The sequence below is a fragment of the Ammodytes marinus genome (assembly GCF_949987685.1).
Source record: "Ammodytes marinus genome assembly, chromosome: 17".
NCBI classification, from domain to species: Eukaryota; Metazoa; Chordata; class Actinopteri; order Uranoscopiformes; family Ammodytidae; genus Ammodytes; species Ammodytes marinus.
This window is the reverse complement of record NC_137221.1, coordinates 10,063,905-10,086,097: the sequence shown is the minus strand read 5'-3', so window position 1 is coordinate 10,086,097 and position 22,193 is coordinate 10,063,905. Positions and strand designations below refer to the sequence as shown.

The window sequence follows — 22,193 nt, the reverse complement described above, 5'->3', positions numbered from 1 at the left end:
TGTTTACAATGCCTAAGCTTGTTTTAACACTGGATTTCTTTTTCAGCACGCACAAAGTACGTGCAGGTAGCAGATCGTGAGGAGATATTCACAGATTCGGACAAAAAGTGATTTTGACAACAAGCCTTCTCCAAAAATCACTGACTTCACCTTTAACCATAGAGTATAGTATCAGAAAAGTATTATTCAACATGTTTTAAATCATATGTCACAGCAAGTGATGACGTGAAAACCCTAATATAATCAGTTGTTGACCTACCCCCCTGGTCTGTTCCCGGCCCCTCACCATTCTTGTCGGGGGTTCTGTGCAGCAGGTCCAGGAGGATTTTGTTGAGGCGGTCCCTCTGAGCTTCTCTCCTGCCAAGCACAGGGTGGTGTAGTGGTGAGGAGGCCGAGGACGACGGGAGTTCCAGCATCTCTCCGAGCCGCTCCACGGAGTTCTCCTCCAGCTCCTTGCGCTGCTCTGAGTCCTGCCCTTCCTCTTCCTCCTCCTCGTCCTCTTCCTCATCCTCGTCTTCATCCTCCTCCCCTTCTCCTTCCCGTGCCGGTTTCCTGAGTTTGGCCGACAGAAGCTCGGGATCGTCCGGAGCCGCGTCCATGTCCAAGTTCTCGGCTGCTCTGCCGTCTTCAGCCTCGGGCGGGAAGTCGTCGTTGCCGCGGTCGCAGGACGAGCCGTCGTCCTCCAGGCCTCCGGCTCCTTTGCAGCGTTCGCTCTTCCAGGCCGAGCGGCCCCCGTTCCTCTTGTAGTTGTCGGGAACGTAGTGAGGCTGCAGAAAAAGTGTCACAATCAAGACACCGCGTCAAATGGGAGTTTGCAAATACTTTTTGTGTTTATACAGTTATTTAGCCGACTTTTGGTTTTGGATAGGTAGAGATAAACAAATAAAAAACAAAACCTACTAAAGACATAAAGCTAAAAACTAAGAACTGACTAGGGGTGCTTTAGATCACCTGAAGCCTTGAAGTGTCACATTATCGCTTTATTTTTAAGTTAAAGATGAACAGGATGCTGTCATCTCTTTCAGAGTCTGTTACCATTACAATTTACTCTGGGCATAATTACTCACACATAAAAAGTGTCGACATGCTAACACTACTGACAAAACCACAAAACAGTTGATTGGATGTAGTTCAGTGCAAACTATGTGGTTTGGATCAGGAACAAAAAGCAGTTATGCCATTTGTTTGCCCCATATTCAGCTGTGATTGTGCTTCAGGCTGCCTCAAGAGAAGGTGCCAAGGAAAAGTGCGCCCTGGGCTCTAAGTTACCCCTACTCTTTAAATATCTTTCAGTGTTTATAAATCAGTAATAGGACCTCCCCACCACTCTCACCGAGAAGTCTCTCTTAGGCGCGAGCCGCTTGGGGAAGTGGTTGAAGGCATATGGCTTGGTGCAGACTGGGTAGCGGTTTCGATGGATCTTGTAGAACAGGTGAGCCGACTTGTCCAAGCGGTAATCACAGATGTACACGTCCTGCTCCTTAACATTCTTTGGCCGTCCTGTAGGAAGTTACACACTTTGCATTAGGCATGAACTACTGTAATAAGAATTGAAATGAAAAATTTCTTGAGCTCCTGTGCCAGTGTCGGGGGTGACACTAGTTTGTAAACGCTGCCATATTCAGAATTACAGAGAGAGTTTTGTGGAGCTGATAGGCTTGCGTCAACTCATTTGGCACTGGCTCGAATGTAACCAACATTAATATATATGAAAAAGTTACATACATATGTTTAAGCCTGTCTAATGGCTGAGCTGAGCTGTAATGGGATTGTTAATCTTTATCAGTTCTGTCCTGCTTCATATTCACATTTACACACATCCTTTCAAACCAGCATGTGTGAGTTTGCATGTGTGTGTTTCCGCTCACCCTTGCAGTAAGTGTATAGATCGAGGACGCAGCAGGGTCCCACCACCGCCTCCAGGGGGATGATCTCGTAGAGCGGCATGCGGAAAAGCTCGTTCTGGTAGAAGCGCCGTGATGGAGAATGATGCGTCTCGTGAGGACGGAAGTAGTGGTGGCCAAAGGCAAACCTCTCGCCCCTTTAGAGTGTGAGTGCACACAGAAAAGACAGGCAAATGAAACAATGTAATATGACTTGATGAGCACAATACTGATCTTTAAGCAGTGACTACAACACAGTACTTAGATGCCAATATTCTGACCGATAGGTATCTATAAACTGAATTACTTACTTTTCGTTCTTCCAGAGTTTCTCAATGCGGAATATGTCCAGTTTGTCTCGGTTGACATGAGTGAGGAGACGGTAAGACTGTCTGACGGGCTGGCCCTCTGGTGTACGTCTGCTGTCTCTCATCAGATACACACAGTCACCTGCACACAAGACACAGATACTGCAAACTTAATTTTGCATTAGCCACTTCAATCCTCTGATACAAGAAGTGATGGCTAGTTATTTCCTGTGGAGTTTCTGACCTCTGACCCCATATTTGACCTATTTGTAAATGTTTCATGAGGAAGTTGATGCATTCAAAGCTCTAGTTTGATCTCGAGTATACACACAATCAGCCTTGGTGTAAAACACTCATTGTGAACATTTTTGTTTGTTCAGAAAATGCCACAGGAATTTACCCTTCTCTTAAAGTACAGACAGCAGAACTTTCCAAATATTTGCAAACATGACAGCTGGTTTCTGTACCTTGATGTAGCAGCAGCTCATCTCTCAGGAGGCAGATGTAGTAGATGGAGCCAGCCTGGGCGTAGCTAGGCTGAGGTAACATGGGAACTTCCTGTATCAACAAAAACACATATGGGTGAGATTAGATAGAAGAGGTTGGTGATCCTTTATGCCATTTAGGAAAGGGTGACATAAGCTTTACTGTCCCATGAACAGACTACCAGTTTGGACACAACATTGAAGTAGCTACAAGGAAATTACAGTTTTGGTTTATTCTAGCGGCACCTTTAGACAAAAGCGGCAATGTTTTTACGACACCAGCCCCTGAGCGCATGAAGGCATTTGTTTACGAAGCAAGTGATAAATAGACTGCAAGATACACTGCAATGGGTTTATGTATTTATATTTTACTATGTAAGATTAATAACAGTAGGCCATCTATGGCCTACTATTATTATATATATAATAACCATATATATATATATATATATATATATGGTCATCAGAGGAATTTTCTTTTCATAGTTTCATAAACATTTAAAAATTCTGCATAGGAGGTTTGAATTCAGCATTCATGGTGGCTTCAATGATGATACTTACATTATCTATAGGCCGTGGTTCACACTGCTCACAAAGGTAATGCTCCACCTCGGTCTCCAGCCGCATACAGTCAAAGTGCTGCCAAACCTAGAGTGACAAAAACATGTGTTGAACCACATGAAAGCCAAAAGTGGATAAAGTACTCCATAGTTACTGTATGTGTGTCTCACGAGAAAGCACTAAAACAGGTGTGACCTATTAGCCAGTGATGGAAAAGACATCTCTCTTTCTCTGCTTTTTTGCTAGTCCTTTGTGTTTGACAGCTCGCTTCCTACCATGCATTTTTCACACTGGATCATCAGGCCTTCGTCCTTGTACATTCCGCAGATGCAACGGATGACGTCGTCGTCCTTGTCGTGGGAGCCGTCCTGGTTGCCGTGTTCACGCTCCAGCGATTCCGAGCTGTCGGCCTCGCTGGCGGTCTCGCCCACGATCTCATCAATCTGGACGGCGGCTTCGTGGCGAGCGCTGTAGTAGGCTTTCCTCAGCCGACACACGTCCCTGCCTACCGATGACTTCCTGCCGTAATATTTCTAGTGGGGGGAAACAAGACTGATTTAAATGGAGCTGCTTTATTTATTTATTTGTTTTTTCCATAACAAAATAATCTTAGAGGATCCGATACTGACAGCGTTTCTGAACCTTAAACAAAGCATGAAGAGATGACGAACATCATATACAGTATAAAAGGCTGAAAGATTGAGGATTTGACCCCAGAGTTATAACCTCATTATTCAGTCACTCAGACAAAACCCCGAGCTGATCTTTTCTGAGGGTCTACAGGTTCCATTTCTTGTTCGACAAAGATCATTGAGATGTATACAAAACCCTCTTTACAGCTGCAAAACATTTGTCACGTGGAATGTTACATCCTATAGCTCATCATTTAACAATAATCCATCCAAAAGGAGACTAATTCAGCCTTCCACTTCAAACTTCCCTGACTGGAAGAGTTAGCTCCTGTGAGAGGTTTCAAGTGGCACTTGTTTAAAGTGCTAAGCTATACAGATGTAAATCAAACGGGCCTGTTAAGTGTGCGGCAGTCATGAAGTTATCTGCCACTTGGGAGGTGTTTGTGCGTGTGAAGACAGGAGGAAAGGAATGAGCTGATTTGAGTGGAAGGAAGATTGTGTTAAAGCTGCACAGTAACAGTTTAAAAAATAATTTTGATGAGGCCTTTTGATACTGATTGGGCTTTTAGAATCTGGGATTACACTCAAGAGACTCACATTTGTTATTAAGACAGGATGCTGCAGTAGCCAGAGCATCAAACTGGTTTTTGACATCAGTCTGACAGGCAGAGGAGATGTGTTTGATAAAGAATTAACAAATATAGGTTTGACTAATATGCTGCCACAAATACTTTCAAAATAATATCTGACTCCCTGTTCCAGTTAGTTTATCCTTTGGCTCCAGCTCACAAGGCGTTTCGACAATAGCACCTTCCCCTGGGGAACCTTTTGAAGAACTGAAAACCTAAACCTGTGTTTTGATCAGAGGAATCGGGGACTAAATTTAGTTTGTTTACGATACTTCTGTGTGTAAAAAACGCCCATGCCTGCTCCTTCAAACTTTCTGATGGCTCAGACTATCAAGGCAATGCTTGAGCGGCTTAATGCAACACAAAAACACAGAAGCCGTGGCAAGAAGCACAGGGTGTGACTAGTATCAATGTCTGGATAAGGGGGTGGATTGTTATTGTTTATTATTAACATCAAAAAAAGAGCAAGATAAAAGAGAGAGTGAGCATGCAAACAAAGTGATGGCACGAGAGAGAGAGAGAGAGAGAGAGAGAGAGAGAGAGAGAGAGAGAGAGAGAGACAGTGAACATGTTTGTGCAAAAGGGAGTTTTATCTACCTCAGCATTGCGGAACACCTTGAGCATGTCTGTGTCGAATGCTTCGACCGTCTTGTAGTGGCCGGTGAGGATTTGTTTCTCGATGGTGCTCAGGTCCAGAGGGTCGGACACCTTCTCATAGTACTGGCTGTTCCTGATGGCACACACAGACAACGGGATTAGTCTCTGTTAATCTGGTCTGAAAACATCCATTTTAAAACTGGAGAAGAATTCAAAAATGTATTTACCAATATTTCAAAACTTGTGTGTGCTTACAAACCCACTAGCCTATAGCTTTAAAGAGTGGCCCAGTGGAAACCATACCCCTGAACAAGTTCGTGTTAGTTACATGTTGCCAAAGCGAGCTGCTATTGTTTTGAAACATAATGATTACTATCAATACTGGACAAAAAAATCAAAGCGCTGGCTGTCACGGCTCATATGTGTCCCAGAAGATTAAGCTGTTACAAGATGTGGGTGCTGTACACTGATAGAGCAGATTACACAGTAACTCTGCTGTCTCGAAAACAGTGAAACATTATTAATGAAGCAGGCGAAATGCGGGTTTGCCGCTTTTACACACTCTCACCTCTTTCTTGACGGGAGGTTCACCAGCGGAGCAGCAAGTGTCTGGCCAGCTGAATCTGAGGTAAGACAAAATAATCGTTTCTCAATCATGGTGCCTAATCATTCAGGGTATATCAGAAAATGGCATAGAGACACTTTCAGATGTGTTCAGCTCAGGCTAGAGGCTAATAACAATATACTTTATCAGAATATTACACTAGTAAGTTGAATGTTCCGTTGGTGCTGACAGACTATTTGTCAACCTAGACACTTACCCTTGTAGCTGGTGATCATGTCACAAATCTCCTTGAAGATGTGTGCGAGGCGGGCAGTGCGCGTGACTTCTGTGTTTTCCTCGGCGGCGGCGAGTCTCCGCGTTCGAACCGACCGCGACGTCTGCAGGGCTGAGAACTGTGTAAGGAACACATCTGGAAAAAACACAATCAACAACAACATTTCAGTTATAAAAATACATTTGCCAAAAAAGGTGTTGCATGAGTCAACATGTTCATACTTAAAAAAAAAAAAAATGTCTTGCTTTCTCAAATTTCTATTACATTCTCATCAAACCTCTGAGCTCCAACACTAACCTGACTTGATGTTGCCGTCGTCGCGGATGACTCCTCCCCAGCGTGTGTATATAGAAAGGCTGCCGGCGTCCCTCTCTCTCTCCCCCTCTCTCTTCAGCAGCTCCTGTTTCTCCCTCATTTTCTCCCAGTTCCTCAGGAGAAACACTCGGTGCTTCAGCACAAAGTTCCTGGTGATTGAGGGCAAAGGGAGTGTGAAGGCAGCATGTGTATGTGTCAGTGTTCATGCGCAACATCAACTCATAATTATGTCAAATGTACTTTTCTCTGTGATGGATATTGAGTCTTAAATACCGCTACACTATTCTACACCATAATAGTTCTTTGCTTCTTCAGAGTTGTTATTTTAACTGCGTAGAAGTACATTGAGAGCAAATATGTATTCAAATACTTGGCCAATGTTTAGTTTAGTTTATTTATTTAGCACACATTAACAATTAATGGTGCAAGGAGGGAACGAAGCCCAATGGGCTTGTACAGAGTTCCACCCCTATCAATAATCACAATGAATTCATATTCAGGCTAACAAATAAACTCTAGAAATTAAGGAGACAAGGTACATAAATACTCAAAATAATCTAAATTAGATGGAAAAAGATAATGAAAAAATGAGAAAGAAAAAGAAAAAAAGCAATGGAGAGGACAAGAGGTGATTAGAAGATTCACAAAAAGATAAGATGTTTTTTAAGCTGTTTTTTAAAGAGTGAGTGGGATGATATGGATCTTAAAAGGGGAGGTAAAACATTCCATAAAGCCGGGCCTCTATAATATATACTAAATTGATGATGTGATGTGCGGGAAAAGGGTAAAGATAAGTTGTTATTGTTGCTCTGTCTAGTGCGATGTGAATGTATGTGAAATGAATAAGTAAACAAAGTCTGAAAGCTTTCCGGGAGATCTTGGTTTCTGTAAATAAACTTGTGAATTAATAAACATATGTGATAGATATTCAATTTGTGAATTGGAAAAATATAAAAATTTATAAAAAGTGGTGCTGACGGAGCATATCTGTTTGAATGTGAGATGAATCTTAAAAATCGCTTCTGAATAATACATAATTTTTTGAGATGGTTGGGATATGAAGCCGCCCAGACCAGATTACAGTAGTTCAGGAAGGGAAACAAAAAACTATACGTAGTATAAAGTTAAATGGGCAGAAGGATGAATTAAAGGACAAACTTTCCTTAATATGCCCATCATCTTCGTGGACCTTTTGCAAACCAGGTCTATGTGATTTGACCAGTTAAGTCTTTCGTCAACTAGAATTCCCAAAAATTTGGTAGCCTTTACTTGCATAATTTCTGATCCGTTAATAAGTACTTTTGCTTGTTCTTTGGGGTAAGACTTGTTTATGTTGCAAAAGATCACAAAGTTACATTTCTTCACATTAAGTGTTAATTTATTAAATAGAAACCATTTGGCAATAGAGCATAATTCATCATTCACACACAGTCAAATAATTAAAGTCATTATTAGTTGCTACGAGATTAGTGTCATCAGCAAATAATACAGGAAAAAGATGTTTGCAAGACATGGCTAAATCGTTTATGTAGATCAAAAATAATAAAGGGCCCAGTATTGAGCCCTGTGGCACCCCATGTATAATTCTGGACTTGGTAGAAGAATAGCCATTAAGCGACACATATTGTTCTCTGTTTGTTAAGTAATTCTTAAACCAGTTCAGGGCAATATCCTCCACTCCATATCTATTTAATTTGATAATCAGAATACTGTGGTTAACCGTATCGAACGCTTTGCTTAGGTCCAAGAATATCCCAATGGCAAACTCACCATTGTCCATAGCAGTTGAAATTATGTTAGTTATCTGGAGTAATGCATGCTCTGTTGAATGTTTTTTACGGAATCCATACTAGTGAGCATATAGGATCTTATTATCAGTTAAGTGCTTGGATATTCTTGCATAAAGTAATTTCTCCAATAATTTAGAGATGCAAGGCAGGATGGATATAGGTCTATAGTTTCCGAAATCATCAGTAGCACCTGTTTTGAAAATCGGGATAACTTTAGCAATTTTAAGGTGGAGGGGAATAATTCCAGATTGGAGTGATAAAGAAAGAATATGGGTTAACGGTTGAATTAAATGATCAGTGGTTTCTTTTAACAAAATGCTCTTTATGCCATCATGACCTGGGGCTGAATTCTTTAATTCCATGATGATATTATGGACCTCCTGTGTAGTTGGAGGTACAAAGGCATTGAGAGGAGGATATTGCCCCTTAATCAAGTTACAAGGGTTCTCATTTGTACCCAAGATACTTGATGCAGATCACAGCCAACATTAACAAAAAAATTATTAAAGCCATCAGCTATTTCGTTAGGGTTTGAGAGAATTCTCTCTTTCCCACGCATCTCTGCAGGTGCAGTTGCTTCTGATTTCTTGTGATTCAACAAATGATTAATGAGGTTCCAGGTTGACTTGATATCGTTTGAAGCTTGAGTGAATTTTACTGCATAATCATTTTTTTTTGCTTTCCTTATATCAGCTATAAATTAGTTTTTATATTTCTTATAAATGTCTATGCTAGAAGGGGTGGAGTTCGTAATAGCTTTCCTATAGAGTTTATTTTTTTTAGAGTTTATGTTTCTTCAGATCTTCAGTAATCCAAGGTCTCCCTTTAGAATAATTAGTTTTAGATTTAGGGCTGATCAAAGGAAAAGATGATTCTAGAGCAGAATTAAAGTACTATGAATAGGTGATATGCTGCAACAAGATCATTTAGCCCAAGAACCTCATCCCAGGAGACATACCCGGTAAAGAATAAAGGTGATTCTAATATTATAATCTTTATTTCAATAAGTGTAATCAGTAGCTACATATTTATGTGGTATCTCGGTGTATAAAAATCCTTTATCAGTTGCTTCTACAGTTTTGTTTCTCTTATGTACTGCGTGCGTACGTGCGTGCGTGTGTGTGTGTGTGTGTGTGTTTACCTCTCTCTGTTGGACATGGGCTTCATGAGATGAGGGTAAAACTTGTTGCTGTCACTCGCCTCTTCTTCCTGAAGATAAAGACAGTTGTAATAAACTGGAATGCCCACTAGCTTATGAACTTCCTCCTGTTTTCCATTGCCAAAAATCATACCAAGAAACACCATGATACAATGTACATTTCAGGTCGTGCCATTGAGCCATTATTCAAAAGTATGCTCTGAAAGGGATTCCGAGTTTCTTTTTTAGACGTCTTGTGGCCCACTAAGAGAACCTCTGGGACACGGACACATCATGCCCTACATACATACCACACCTGATATTTCATAAGACGCTGCTAGACTTGGACAACTCTTTTATCAACCAGGCAATAGCTGGAAGTGTTTGGCAATAGAATGATTGCTTTTATCAAACAAAACCAACATACGTTTAAAGTATTTGTAAGTATTGTATCACTTACTCTTTTCTTGAGCTGGTGTTTGGACTTCCTTTTCTCCTTGAGTCGACCGAGCCGCCGAGTCCCTCCTGTTTTCCCGGGCAAGCCATTTATACGCTGGCTCTTCCCCCCGATGATGCCCCGGCAGGTCTCGGAGCCGCACTCACACACTTGCTATGGACCAGAAAAAAAAGGAAGGGCAAAAAAAAAAGAAAAAGGAATGAGTTTTACAAAAAGGTTTTTGTCAGAATTCAAGCAGCGACAATGACAGCTATGTAGATGAACTATCCAGAGTGTAATTCAATGAGGAGGTCAAAAGTAACCACTTGTGCTTCACCTGCTCTTCCGTGTTGAAGGAATGGAAGTTGTAGTCGTAGGTGAGCTCCGTGCCGCTGGTGATTTCCTTGAGAGCAAAGAGGCCAATTCTGTATACCCCGTTCACCGACCTAAGACAGAGAAGTCACAGAGTTTAGTCAATGTTTGTAAAATAAACCACATTGAAAGGAACTATAGTAAAGGACAGCATTATATAAGGAAAGATAGGTTAATATTGTGGTAAAGATAGTAACTTCCAAACACATTCACTAGTGTTATTTTGCGACAAACACCAGGCTGAAAAGACCATTAAGAATCCAACAAAAGTAATGGAAAAGCACATCATTCTCAGCTCAAGGTTTCTCTCCCTTCAGTCAGGTTTTGAAGGCCAACTTCTGCTTTGACTTCAGACAATGTTAAACTAGAGATGTTAGAGTTACAATTAACTTAAGGCATTTTTAAAATTGGAACAAAAAGAGAAGGTGACTGTCCGGGTTTTCCTTTGCTGGATTTGGCAATCGCTCAACATGTTGCCCTCCCTAATTTTCTCCCCTCTCTCCGAACGAAGTACTCCAGCTTTCCGACATTCTTTCTAAGAATAAAACACCCTACTCTGTTTTCCAGTCCCTTGATAATTTATTCCTTCTATAGGGGATAACAAAAAAAGCTGGTTCAGCGCATTGTCTTCAGGCAGTACAGCTGTATCTAAGGCCCGGCTGCATGTAATCTCTCTTCTTCTGACAAGATGGATGACTCGTCAGGCTTTGTGCTGAAAATCCTCCATCCTCGTAGAGTCTTTTATTTCAGTACGGCCACTCCACATTACACACACACACACACACACACACACACACACACACTGAGATACAGCCCAGTGCCCTCAATTATAAACTGGTCTATGTTGGAGGGCAGAGGTTACAGTTTGATAGTCCACTCTCTTTAGATGTTCACAATCAAACCATCGGAAGGTTAAACTGTGGTGACACATGTTGCAGAATCCCCATACAAACCACATCTAAAGAAAAAACCCAAAAAGGTTTCACTTCTAAAAGTCAGGCACAGGAAGTCCTCTCAAACTGCAGTGGACTTAGCCGTGCTGTGAGAATAATTCCTCAGGAAAGCAGTGAATTGTTTTGGCACGGTGCGAGGCCTTTAAGCCATTTAGGTCTCATGAACACTGGCAGAGACTGACTGAGGTGATCTCATCAGATTACCACACAACCACATTAATAAGATTGGGGTTTCGAAGCAGTGCTTTCTCATTTACAATGAAGTGCACCTGCCACAAGCGTTCCTTTTAGAGCTTGTATTAGATACCCAAACTAGGGCAACCCAAAATTGCAATATGCTGGGTCTATTTATCCGTACCTTAAGGTTAAGTAATTTAACTAAATAACTGCTAATTTAAAAAGTAAACCCTACTCTTATTGTATTACAAAATCAGAAAGCTTAATTATCTGTTCGTAACATCTCTCGACATGTGGCAACTGCTCATGCTCACGCTAAAAAAGGCTTAGACAAATCTGGGCTTTGGTGAGAACCCAAAAACACCACAAGGACATACGGAGGTAACTGCTGCCATGACACCTACCACTTCTGCATCTCGCAGTTGGGATCACAGCTGTGGTTTATGAAGCGTGCCTCGTTGCCCATTCGGTAGCTGTCAATCACCATGCCACTATCCAGGTTCAGACAGTATTGGCCACTGTGGGCGAAGTACTGCTCCATCATACGGCTCCTGAAATGTAGTAGGAGAGAGAGGGGGGAGATAAAAACAGATGTTTACATTAATTTACAAGTCAAGAGACATTGAGTCCTAGAATGAGGACGTGAATCGGACAGAAAGTCTGCCACCTAACAGATATTTTTTTGTCTAGTACTTGACCTGAGTGACTCACCTAAACTCCTGTTCGCTAACCACCTCTCCCAGGTACTCGATGATAAACTGTCCAGAGCGAAGGCACTCCTTGGTGCGGATGCCCCATCCCTTGCCCTCGGCACGGAATCGCTCCAGACACTGGACCCAGTCGTGTCTCTGGATGTGCTGGTTGTCACACACATCGCCACACGGGCAGGTGCTGGGAGAGCACTCGGCATAACTCATCCTGTGGAAATTGAAAAAAGTGTAAAATAAGGCTGCTTTTCTTTTTGTCTTGACACTATGTTTTCCCCCTAGTCTTCTAGTTTCATTAACAACTTCAAAACAACAGCACCGACAATGGGATTGTATTAACCAATGGGAGAGCTATTAAAAAGCTGCCATTTACCTATTCAGGCATTCATCCAGACAGCCCTTTTCAGTCGGGTCATCGCGAGGTTTACAGCTGCATGTTGTCGTTTCATAACCAGAGAGAGGCTTCACATCCACGTAGACATCTGTGACACAAATGATGGATTACCATTTGCACATTTACCGTTAATGACGCTCTCATACAGTGTCACTAGCAGTGGGAACAACAAATATTTCTTACTTCCTGTTTTACAGATAACTGATAACAAGGACTACGATAGTAACAGAAACCAACATAGCAAAACGCACATAAGTTGATTAATAAGTTGATGAATTACATTCTGGCTGGATCACTGGAACAAACTGGGATACTCACTTGATCTGATCTTTTTATAAAGGGGGACATCTGGCCTTTTGTAAAGCTGAAAGACAAAAACAGAACGGTTAGATAGAAACAAATACTATTGTGAGCTTTTACTGGGGCTGTACCTTCTGAAACTAGCCATTAGTAATTTATTGTGAGCATGAAAAACCCCTTGAAAACACTTCGAGCTCAACATGATTGATCACCTGATCGTGTTTCCACAGCCATAAGATGTCATAAGGCAACTGGAAGTCAATGCGCTTCTGTCTCAGGTACTTCCCTGAAATAAAACAAAGCAGGGGAAATTTGGGGAACGAGAAAATAAAATTAAAACAAATGAAGGAGGATATGATTTCTGACCATATCCATAAATTACAGTTATATTCACATAATGTATTTAAATGAGAAGTTGGACCACTTGATGAAACATTTGGTTGTTTTTATTTTATCATAGCTGAACACCGAACTGAGAAAAGTAGGGTCCAGTTCCTAGAAACAGGTCTACTGAGTTATCTGAATCATTTTGATGAGTAACAACAGAAGCCCTCAAATCTGACTTAAGTGAAAAGAGCCGTTGTGGCTTTCACTCAGCAACACTCTGACATACTGATGGCACTACTGGGGTCATATAGAAACTGATGCACTAATGACTAATGTAATCTACCTTTAACACCATCAGAAAACAAATAACTTTTTAATAGAATAGTCAATTCATTTGGTAGTAAATAAGAATGATGTGTGAAAATAATTTAAATAAATATAAAGAGGGATGCCGTATAAAAAAAAGTGATCCAAATTGAGACTCACCAACATGAATGGGAGATGGAAACAATCCGTGCTCATGTTCCCCAGGTATGTATTCCAGCTTCTCTTTCTTTAGCTGCAGAAGCTGACTCCGGGGGCTACAGGGGGGGGGGGGGTTTGGGGGGGGTACGGAAATGGTCAAATGATATCTAAAAAAAACATTGATATCAGAAGGGTAAAAGCAAGATTTAGTTTTAAGACTCACTCTTCAGTCTTGTACACATCGGAGTAAAGTCCCGCCTTCTGGAACTTCTTCTTTGGAGGTCTGGCTGGTCTCTTCTCCCGTTGGCTGGGTACGGGTACGGCTATGGGCATGGGCGGGGCTTGTTCCCCGGAGATGGTGGCTGGGCGTTCAGGGGAGCAGGGGCCATCTGGCTTGCTTTCCATTGGGCTAAAAATAGAAACCATGACTTGGTTTCAAGTGACAAACTGAACTAAATGAATGTAGCTTTATACACGAGCGTTGAATCCTTGCATTAGTACTCGCTGTAAATCTCTGTCTCTTCCCACAGCTGAGGCTTTAAGGTGGTTATTATGCAACAGTGTGGTGGAGAAGATTTGCTTACCCGCGAAAGTGCTGCAGCTCGTCCTGGGTAAGCCAGGTTCTTCCTGTCCCAGCTGTGGACCTTGCCACCAAGTTTTCCAGGTTCTCCTCTCTGTCCGGCAATCGCTCCTCCACCTCCCCCACTTCCCCATCCTTCTCTTCATCATCTTCCTCATCCCCCTCTTTCTCAAAGTGCTTCCTCTTCTGACCTGTTCTATGCTGGCCCTGGACAACCGACTCGATAGCATCCGTAACAGTGTCCTCCTGCTCCCACTCTCTGCCCCCTGCTGGCCGCTCTGCCCCTCTGTCTCTGTCTCTGTGCCGGTTTTGACTTAACTCGACCACTGGTGGCGGTGATGGGGATGGTGGAGGGGAGGGTAGCGGGTGTTTCCTGGGACGTCCGGGGCCCCTCTTCTTCACCACGTTATTTCCTGTGCGAGCCTGCCTCTGCAGCTTCTTGGCGCGTAGGATTTTGTTGACGTGGTGCAAGCTGTGTTTGGATGGCTGCGCCCGATGGGAGTGGTGCAGCAGAGAGGCGTCCAGGCAAAAGTCCTGAGAAGGGGAGAGGCAGGAGGAGGAGGATGTAGAGCCGTGGGAGTGAAACAGAGATGGTTGGTGGTGGTGATGCTGCTGCTGCCGGTGGTGCAGGGATCCTTCGAGCACTTCAGCCGTAGGGAGAGCAACACCTCTCGACTGGATACCTGAGGACCCTAGGCAAAGAAAATGAAAAAATGAATGCTGCATATGTAGCACTACGTATGAAATCACACAGCAAACATTTGTAGTATTTGTAAGGCGAGAGACACTGTAGGCAAAAACAAGGTCTGGTCGATTTTAAGATTTTTGTCTATTATGCTTCCATAACAAGGAGTGTAAATAAGAGGTTCAAATCTAGGTGTTTTTAGTTTGTTATTTTAATCAAACTTTGTCTGTTTGCATCTGTATATTTCTTCAATACAACCAACTATATTTAACGGCCATGATTTCAAAATCTTTTTTTCAAACATTGTTCATTGCCTAATCATGTCAACCCACCCATGTCATGCAAATGTTTAATTTTAGATAGAACTGGATTTTAAAAGGAAATGCCACACATTCAAAAGAATACTAAATATGGCAAAAGTGTCTGAACACCTGGCTATGGTGGAAAGTTGGCATGTTGATACAACAAACAAGATATGCAAAAGAACAACGGTAACAAGAATAATTCATTACTGTAGATTAAAGGTGAATTTTTTTTCCCGAACACACAGTACGGACAGGTAGCTGATTGTGAGGATATTCACTGATTTTGACAAAAACTGATTTTGACAACAAGCATTCTCCAGAATTACTGACTACACCTTTAACACATCTAAACGTTACTAGTTTTAGTACTGGTATGACTCTATCAACACCATCCTTATGTGTCAGACATGAGTCCAGGCTCAAATAAGGGGGTTGCCTCGTGTCAAGTGACGCACAAAGATTAGCCTTCGTGAGATTAGGGAACCCACATACAGTATGTAACCTAAGTCACCCGGGTAGGTCTGTTTCATGGCTGATTAACTAGCTCATCAGAGTGGGCAACAGATTTAAGCATTGCTAACCCCTGCCCTATTTCCACGTGTGTGAACAGCTTGATATGTGGTCATAGTTATTATGTATGGAGTGTGAATAAGGCTTGGGTAACAGTAGTTGAAAAAAAACACATATTTGCATTATTTTCTTTTCTACAAAATCACGCCTGTTCTTGTATTCTACACCTTGTTTCTGGCCTCCCTTCCAGGTCTTTTTTCCCACATCACTCTCTACCTTTTCTCTTCTGTCATCGATCTACTTTCATCCTTCCCCACTTGTCTTGTGTGCCAGCCCAGTCCCCACCCTTCTCCTCCTCTACCTTCACGATGCAGTCTGCGACCGCGAGCTGACCCCCAGCCCTGAGCTGTAATCCAGGATTACCATGTAAGGTTTGATCTGTGCCATACTGCCTCAACAGGGACCAAACAGGTTACTTTCTCAGTAACTAACATGCACATAAACACTGGGTAAAGGTGGAGTCAGTGATTCTGGAGAATGTTGCTTGTCAGGATCATTTTTGTCAAAATCAGCAAATTCCTCCTCATATCCACAACCTGTACGTACTCTGTGTGTGTGTGCTGAAAAAAAACAGTGTTAATTCACAGCCTAGGATCTGTAAACGGGCATTTTGCTACGGTGTGTATTAACACACATTTTATTTCAGCGCGCACAAAAAGTACGGACAAGCAGGGGAGCTTGAAGAGATATAATTACTGATCTGGACAAAATGTTATTTTAACAACAAGCGTTATCCAGACTCCAAAATTTAAATTTTAAATCCCATACAAACACCCATACTACTACTGCTTTCACACACACACACACACACACACACACACACACACACACACACACACACACACACACACACACACACACACACACACACACACACACACACAGCTGTAAGCATATCAGTCTTACTAGTGGATGTTTGAGTCACACTGATGAAGTCAGAGACCATTACAGTCTTGCGTTAGAAACATTAGCACAGCCCAGGTGCTAGCTTTACTGAAGCAGAGGGCTAGGCCTTGCATTGTGGGCTTTTGAGGGAAATGTCTACTAAATATAGCATGTTAACAAAACACTCCACCCCTTTAGCTCCAGGCAGGAATGCTATATCAACTGTGGCCAAGTGCGGCCATCCTCACTCACAGAGGAGCCAGTTTAAGTCATCACGCATGTTTTTTTTTTGCCAAGCCCATAACCACTAGTAAGAGCTTCCAAATGTCAGACAATATGTGCATGAGGAGATGTCACGGTGTCTTTCAAGGGGACTTTTTTCACTAAAATTAGCAGCTCATTCCTCTTAGTATTTATTTGTACAGATGGGGGATAGCGGAGATGTTTAGTGTTGTTTGATCTAACCACGACTGAGGTGGGGCTGGCTCCAGTTAGTGTAACCACCACTATACCATTTCTCAGCAGTATAGATGATTTTCGAGAGATTCACTTCACTGAGATCAAGCATGATTTTAGAGCCCCCATGCTGTGCCATATGGCAATATCTGAAAGAGTTACTGCCCAAATACAGTGCTGGATTTAGTTGATTGCAAACTGTGCAAGTTTCACCATAACTTTGCCAAGCCTTACTGCTCAGCACACAGTAACCAATCATATTCAGCCACAAAATGAATTTGGTGCACAATTGACTAGAATAAGCTTCAACAATGCCACATTAAATTTGGGTCAAATGATTTTCTGCTCTGAATCAAACTCAAAAGCTAACAGGGCTACATGAATGATTTACGGATTTAATGCAGTGAATGAGATGTCCTAGAACAAATAAATGCAAATAGGTCCCTGCTGCTATTGTTACTGGTAATTACAGTCTTTCCTTTGTTTCAAATAAGATAGATGCTCTTGTAACCTGTATATCAGTGATTGCTTTGCTGCAGGCAGCCCATTCATACGGTTTCCTTTTTAAATCAACCAGATTAGACTTACCTAACTCTCTCCTTTCTGCTGATGTTGAGCGGTCCTTCCTCATCGGCCGGTCCATGCGGGAGAAACTGGAGCTCTCTGGAACAACTTCAGTCTTTCTGCTCCTGCCTCCTTTTAACGTAGTGCGGGTGAGAGCGGAGGCAAAGAGATTTGTAAGATTTGGAGAATCGTGGGCTCCAGGCTCTACATCCTCCGTGGGGCTTAGAGGCTCCTCATCCTCCTCGCTGTCTGAGCAGCCTGCTGGATCTTCAGCACGTCCATCTGAGAAGGGACCCTGGCCAGGTGCCAGGTGACTTCGCGGAAGCTTAGAATAGTCTGCCTTAGAGCTGCCCATCTTGAACCAGGACTCAACTGGGTGATGGCCTTTTGAGCTGCTACCCAGCGCAAGCCTAGAAGGGCCCAGGCAAGACATGGAGCTCTCTTTGCGCTTGTACCTTTCAGCGGATGAGGATGAGGAAGAAGAAGGGGAGTTGGCGGAAGTCGCAGCAGCTTGCTTGCTGCCACTGGGGCTGGAGCTGTCTCTTCCAAAACGGCATCGTTGTAAAGAATCAGCCATTCCTATACTACCAGCTCGCTCTCCTTTCCCTGGCGCTCCACCGTCAGGAATCCCTGCACCGGCACGGCTCCCTGATCCTCCGCTTGTTGCTTCTTCCATGTCTTCCTCAGCACAGCGCTCTCTGTGTTTATGTCTGTGTTTGTGTTTGTGGTGCCAGTTGAAGGAGAGCTCAGAGGACATTGGTGGGTACAGGACAGGCGACCGTCCTCCTCCCAGGAACTCCTGCCTAAGCAGCTTATGTTTTTTCTTGTGAAATTTCGAGGGGTTTAGCAGGAGATGCGAAGGGTGGTGATGATGCATGTAAGATGTGGGGGGAGGAGGGGGGAAAGACGGCGAGTGGTGAGAGTGGTGAGATGAGGCCGCGTGGGGTGACTGGTGGTGTGGGTGTGGATACAGAGCGCTAGCTGGAGGGTAGCCTCTGTAATAGCCCAACCCCAGAGGCCCAGAGGAGTAGGGGACGCCGTAAGAGGGGTGATAGAAGCCTCCACTGGGGAGTGGGAATCCAAGCCCAGGTACAAAAGGAACGTCGGACATGGACTCCCTCAGTTTGGGAGGCCGCCCCCGTTTCTTCTTCATGTCTGGCTTACGAACATAGTGCAATGGGTCGCAATGGGAGTATGCAGGGTGGGAGTAGTAGCTGCCGAAGTTCACCCTGAAGATTGTCGGCAGGAGGTCTCTGTGGACATAGTGATGTGGAGGAGGCCCTGTTGGGCCTCCCATCCCGCCACTGGCCCTGCTCCCCACTCCTGGCATTCTACTCGTCCCCCCTGCCATGCCTACTCCACTGCCTAGCCGGTGCCCTGTGGTACGGTGTGCTATCCGTACTTCACTGAGTCTCGCGACGATTTCATCCAGCTCAGCGAGAAAGTCTGGGTCGAGACGCTTTGACCGCAGCTGCAAGTACTTCTTCTTGCGTTTCCTCTTCTGTCTCTTTAGCTTGTCGTAGCCGGGGCAACCGTGGCTACGGCGTTTACACTTGTGCTTGTGTTTCTCCTTGTGTCCCAGTAAGGAGGAGGCGGGAGCTGCTGGGTGAGCTCTCCGGGGATCTGGCGATGACCTCGCACCTCGAGGTGATGGAGAGGGCGAGGGATGTTCCAAAAGCACAGCGGAGTGCCGCCGCCTGCCTCTGGAATTAAGGCCTACCCCCGGACCCATAGCTGGACCGATGACACCGGGCATTAATAATCCACTGCCCATACCTGGAGGCATCCCAATTCCACCCAAGCTGCCGGCCTTCTCACCACGGTCAGAGGTGCTGTTATTATCCGTTCCTATACCACTGTCACTGGGCACCGTTTCCTCACTGTGTGACTCACTGACTGGTGACGGAGTGGCTTCTTTTAGCTCACTAAGGGGGGCAGGGGAGGTGGGATGGAGCGGCCTGGGAGGGGAAAGCTTGTGATAATTGTAGTGCTGCCTGTAATGGTTGTTGTGGTGGTGGTGATGATATCCACGGCAAGATGACTTTTTCTGAGAAGCTGCCATGGCCATAGATGAGGACATCGAGCCCAGCCCTATATTGCGAGGATTAGGGGCAGAAAAGGTTGGGGGAGGAAAGGAGAACGTGTTGTGGCTATGATGGGGGTTAGAATAGAGAGAGTGACCTGCAAAGTGAACTGAGCCTGGCTCAACAAAGCTGGCATCGCTGATGGGACTGTGGCCTCCACTAGACTGTGATAGGGAAGGGGAGGGAAACACCTCAGAAGAGGAGAACTGGTGCTGGTGATGGGACTGTGATTGATGGTGATGGAGAGGTGACATGGTGTTTGGGGATAGGAAGGGTTCTGGTGGTGGTGTTGTTGCATTAGCCATTGATTTTGGTTTACGGCCTCTCCTCTTACCCATGTATATTGTGCCCTTTTTACTGACATTAATTTGTGGCCCTAGTTTTCCACCAAAAGAAGCAGCCAGGGAGGATAATGATTGGGTTGCAGCTTGTACAGAGCCAACCACCCCGCTGGTGGTTCCTTTAGGGGGGTCATCTGGTCTTGGGCACAAGATTTGACTGAGAATACGCTTCCTTTTCATGCTTTTCATTTTATTGATCTTTCCAATAATAGTTTTCATGATAAGCTGCCCATTTCCTCTGTTGCTGAAACGTTTTTCTCCCATGTCCTCTGCCTCTGGATCTAACGTGGGGGGCTGACCCTCCTGGGGTAAGGTAGGAGGAAGGCGCTTGGGGCGACCACGTTTTCTAGGCATTGGTTTAGGGGGGTTCAGGTCCACCTCTGGGTGAAGAACAGGGGGGTCCTGCTCTTCTTTGGACTTCAGCAATGATGAGAAGACCTTGGAGGGGGCCAGCTTGTTAGGGGGGCACCCACGGGCTGGGGCATCTAACCTTGGCATTTTCGACTTTGGCCTTCCCCTTTTCTTAGGCTGGAGTGACACTGAGAACAGTTGTGATGGTAAACTTTGTGGCACAGGATTTGGTTTGACCTTATTTGGATTGGGAGGCCTGCCCACAGGTCTTTTAACTGGCGGTGTCAGCATTTGCAAGCTTGAAGAAAAAGGCAAGATGGTTTTGCTATGTTCGAAGGTACTCTCCTGGTCTGCTCTTTGATTCTGCATCTTGTTCATAACACGGGACCAGCGGGGTTTCCTTCCCCTGCGTTTTTTAAGGGGTTTGCTGTCTTGCTCTGCTGGAGAGTCCAGGGACGAGTCAGGAGAATCATCTCTAAGAGGCGTTTGTGAGCCTTCATCACCATCATCTGGCTCTGGTGAAGAAAGTTCCCTTTGTCTGAAAGGCTCAGGGGGACTGCTGGTCCGACAAGGTCGGCTACTATCCCGTTTGGGACTGCGCTGACTTGGACTAGAGCTCTTCCCCCTCTCAACTCGCGATGACTGATTACTAGCCCCCTTGTCTTTGCCTTCTGGCTTTCCTGTTCCTGTTGGAGGAGGGCACTTGGTTAAGTCTCTGGGGCTGTCCCTATCCTGCTCCAACTCACTTGCACTGCTTTCCTCTGCCAAGGCAGGACTCTCTCGTGCGTGATGTGCTTGTGAGGGAGCAGGCGAGCTCAGGTGATTCACTGCACTCACCGTCCTTTGCTCAGCTGTGTTGGTAAAAGAGGACGAAATGGGACAAGATGGCGAAGATGTGTTGTGGGGTAGGCAATTAGCTTGACGTGACTTTGGCTTAGAAATGCTACTGTTGCTGTTGTCACTGTTGCTGTCCTTTGACATGTCTGATAGTCGGTTATTACCATAGGTGAGTGCTGGGCTGTTGCTTCGACTACTGCTGTTGCTCTTGTTGTTACCGCTGTTACTACTAGCTTTGCCAGGCCCTTCGGTTTCCTCCTTCCTCAGTGGCGTGTGGGTGGGTGAACTTTCCATAGCACTGTCTTTGTTCCTTGAACCATAGGGCCGACCAGGTGGTCGTGACACAGGAGGTGGCGGTGAAAGGTGTACCATTCTTGAATAGGTGTTCCTATTGGCCATAGCCCTGTCTCTTTGCTTGGCTGTTGGGGCCATAAAGCCTGAGCTTGGGAGAGGAGGAGTGTGGTCAGTCTTTGAAGGTTTGGCTGGCTTAGGGGTCTTTGATGGTGGGCAAGTTGCTATGAGTTGAGCTAATTTCTCAGTGACTGTGGGTGCTCCCAAATGTTGAACACCCTTGTCCTTGTCTCTCTGACTATCCGTGCTGTAGGTGTATTGAGGAGCTTTAACACCCTCACAGCTGGGTTCTTTTGATGCAGGTAGTGGTGGAGAAGATGTCCGGGAGTTGGGTTGTGGAGTCGGTGTTTTCTTCCCGGAGGAATGCGTTTTGCTGTCTGGGGGAGGGCGGTGGAGGTTAAGGGGTCGGTCAAATGTGGTGGTGGCTGCTTTCGTGTCTGGCTTTGTATCAGACTTGCAATCCGTCTTTGGTGGACCCTGCAAAAAAAAAGATACAAAATGGCAAGTGATTAATAAGGACTAAATGGAGGTAACTGAGAATAATTATTAACTTTAAGAAATAAACTGTCCAATTTCCATATTACATATATTCACAGTTGTGTCTGTAAATGTATGTACACTTAAGTAATGTAAAGACATAATCTGTTATTGAATGACAAATGTGTCAAAATTATGAGCAGCCATTATGCTAACGCAATTGTACCTAGCACAAGCTAAAAGTAATAACTTTTAATCAAATAAGGGCTGCTATACCACTTCTGCAATTAACTGACAAGACTGCCTGTCCACTGCCGTTTCCCAGGCATGCCTATGGGGGAAGTTACTCTCAACTCAACAACACTTATCGGGGTCAGATTGGGGACAGAGAGGGAGAGC

General features: G+C 44.3%; 1 protein-coding gene across 2 annotated transcripts in view; it reads right to left on the bottom strand.

Annotated features, from left to right (window-relative positions):
- The window catches only part of ash1l (ash1 (absent, small, or homeotic)-like), a 31,384-nt gene that overhangs the window by 3,551 nt on the left and 5,640 nt on the right, over positions 1–22,193 (bottom strand). Inside the window, exons 4-26 of one of the 2 annotated variants that reach the window (XM_080045566.1) lie at positions 17,378–21,794; positions 13,893–14,580; positions 13,532–13,717; positions 13,330–13,424; positions 12,729–12,802; positions 12,535–12,580; positions 12,196–12,304; positions 11,827–12,033; positions 11,520–11,666; positions 9,951–10,059; positions 9,638–9,787; positions 9,181–9,248; positions 6,232–6,398; positions 5,917–6,069; positions 5,664–5,718; positions 5,096–5,228; positions 3,513–3,770; positions 3,238–3,324; positions 2,659–2,749; positions 2,195–2,333; positions 1,869–2,041; positions 1,334–1,500; positions 260–767 (exon numbers count right to left, since the gene is read on the bottom strand). In XM_080045566.1, the coding sequence (XP_079901692.1) occupies positions 260–767; positions 1,334–1,500; positions 1,869–2,041; positions 2,195–2,333; positions 2,659–2,749; positions 3,238–3,324; positions 3,513–3,770; positions 5,096–5,228; positions 5,664–5,718; positions 5,917–6,069; positions 6,232–6,398; positions 9,181–9,248; positions 9,638–9,787; positions 9,951–10,059; positions 11,520–11,666; positions 11,827–12,033; positions 12,196–12,304; positions 12,535–12,580; positions 12,729–12,802; positions 13,330–13,424; positions 13,532–13,717; positions 13,893–14,580; positions 17,378–21,794 (8,227 nt within the window). The remainder of the gene's footprint in view (positions 1–259; positions 768–1,333; positions 1,501–1,868; positions 2,042–2,194; positions 2,334–2,658; positions 2,750–3,237; positions 3,325–3,512; positions 3,771–5,095; positions 5,229–5,663; positions 5,719–5,916; positions 6,070–6,231; positions 6,399–9,180; positions 9,249–9,637; positions 9,788–9,950; positions 10,060–11,519; positions 11,667–11,826; positions 12,034–12,195; positions 12,305–12,534; positions 12,581–12,728; positions 12,803–13,329; positions 13,425–13,531; positions 13,718–13,892; positions 14,581–17,377; positions 21,795–22,193) is intronic. The other variant, XM_080045567.1, reaches the window with a different exon arrangement.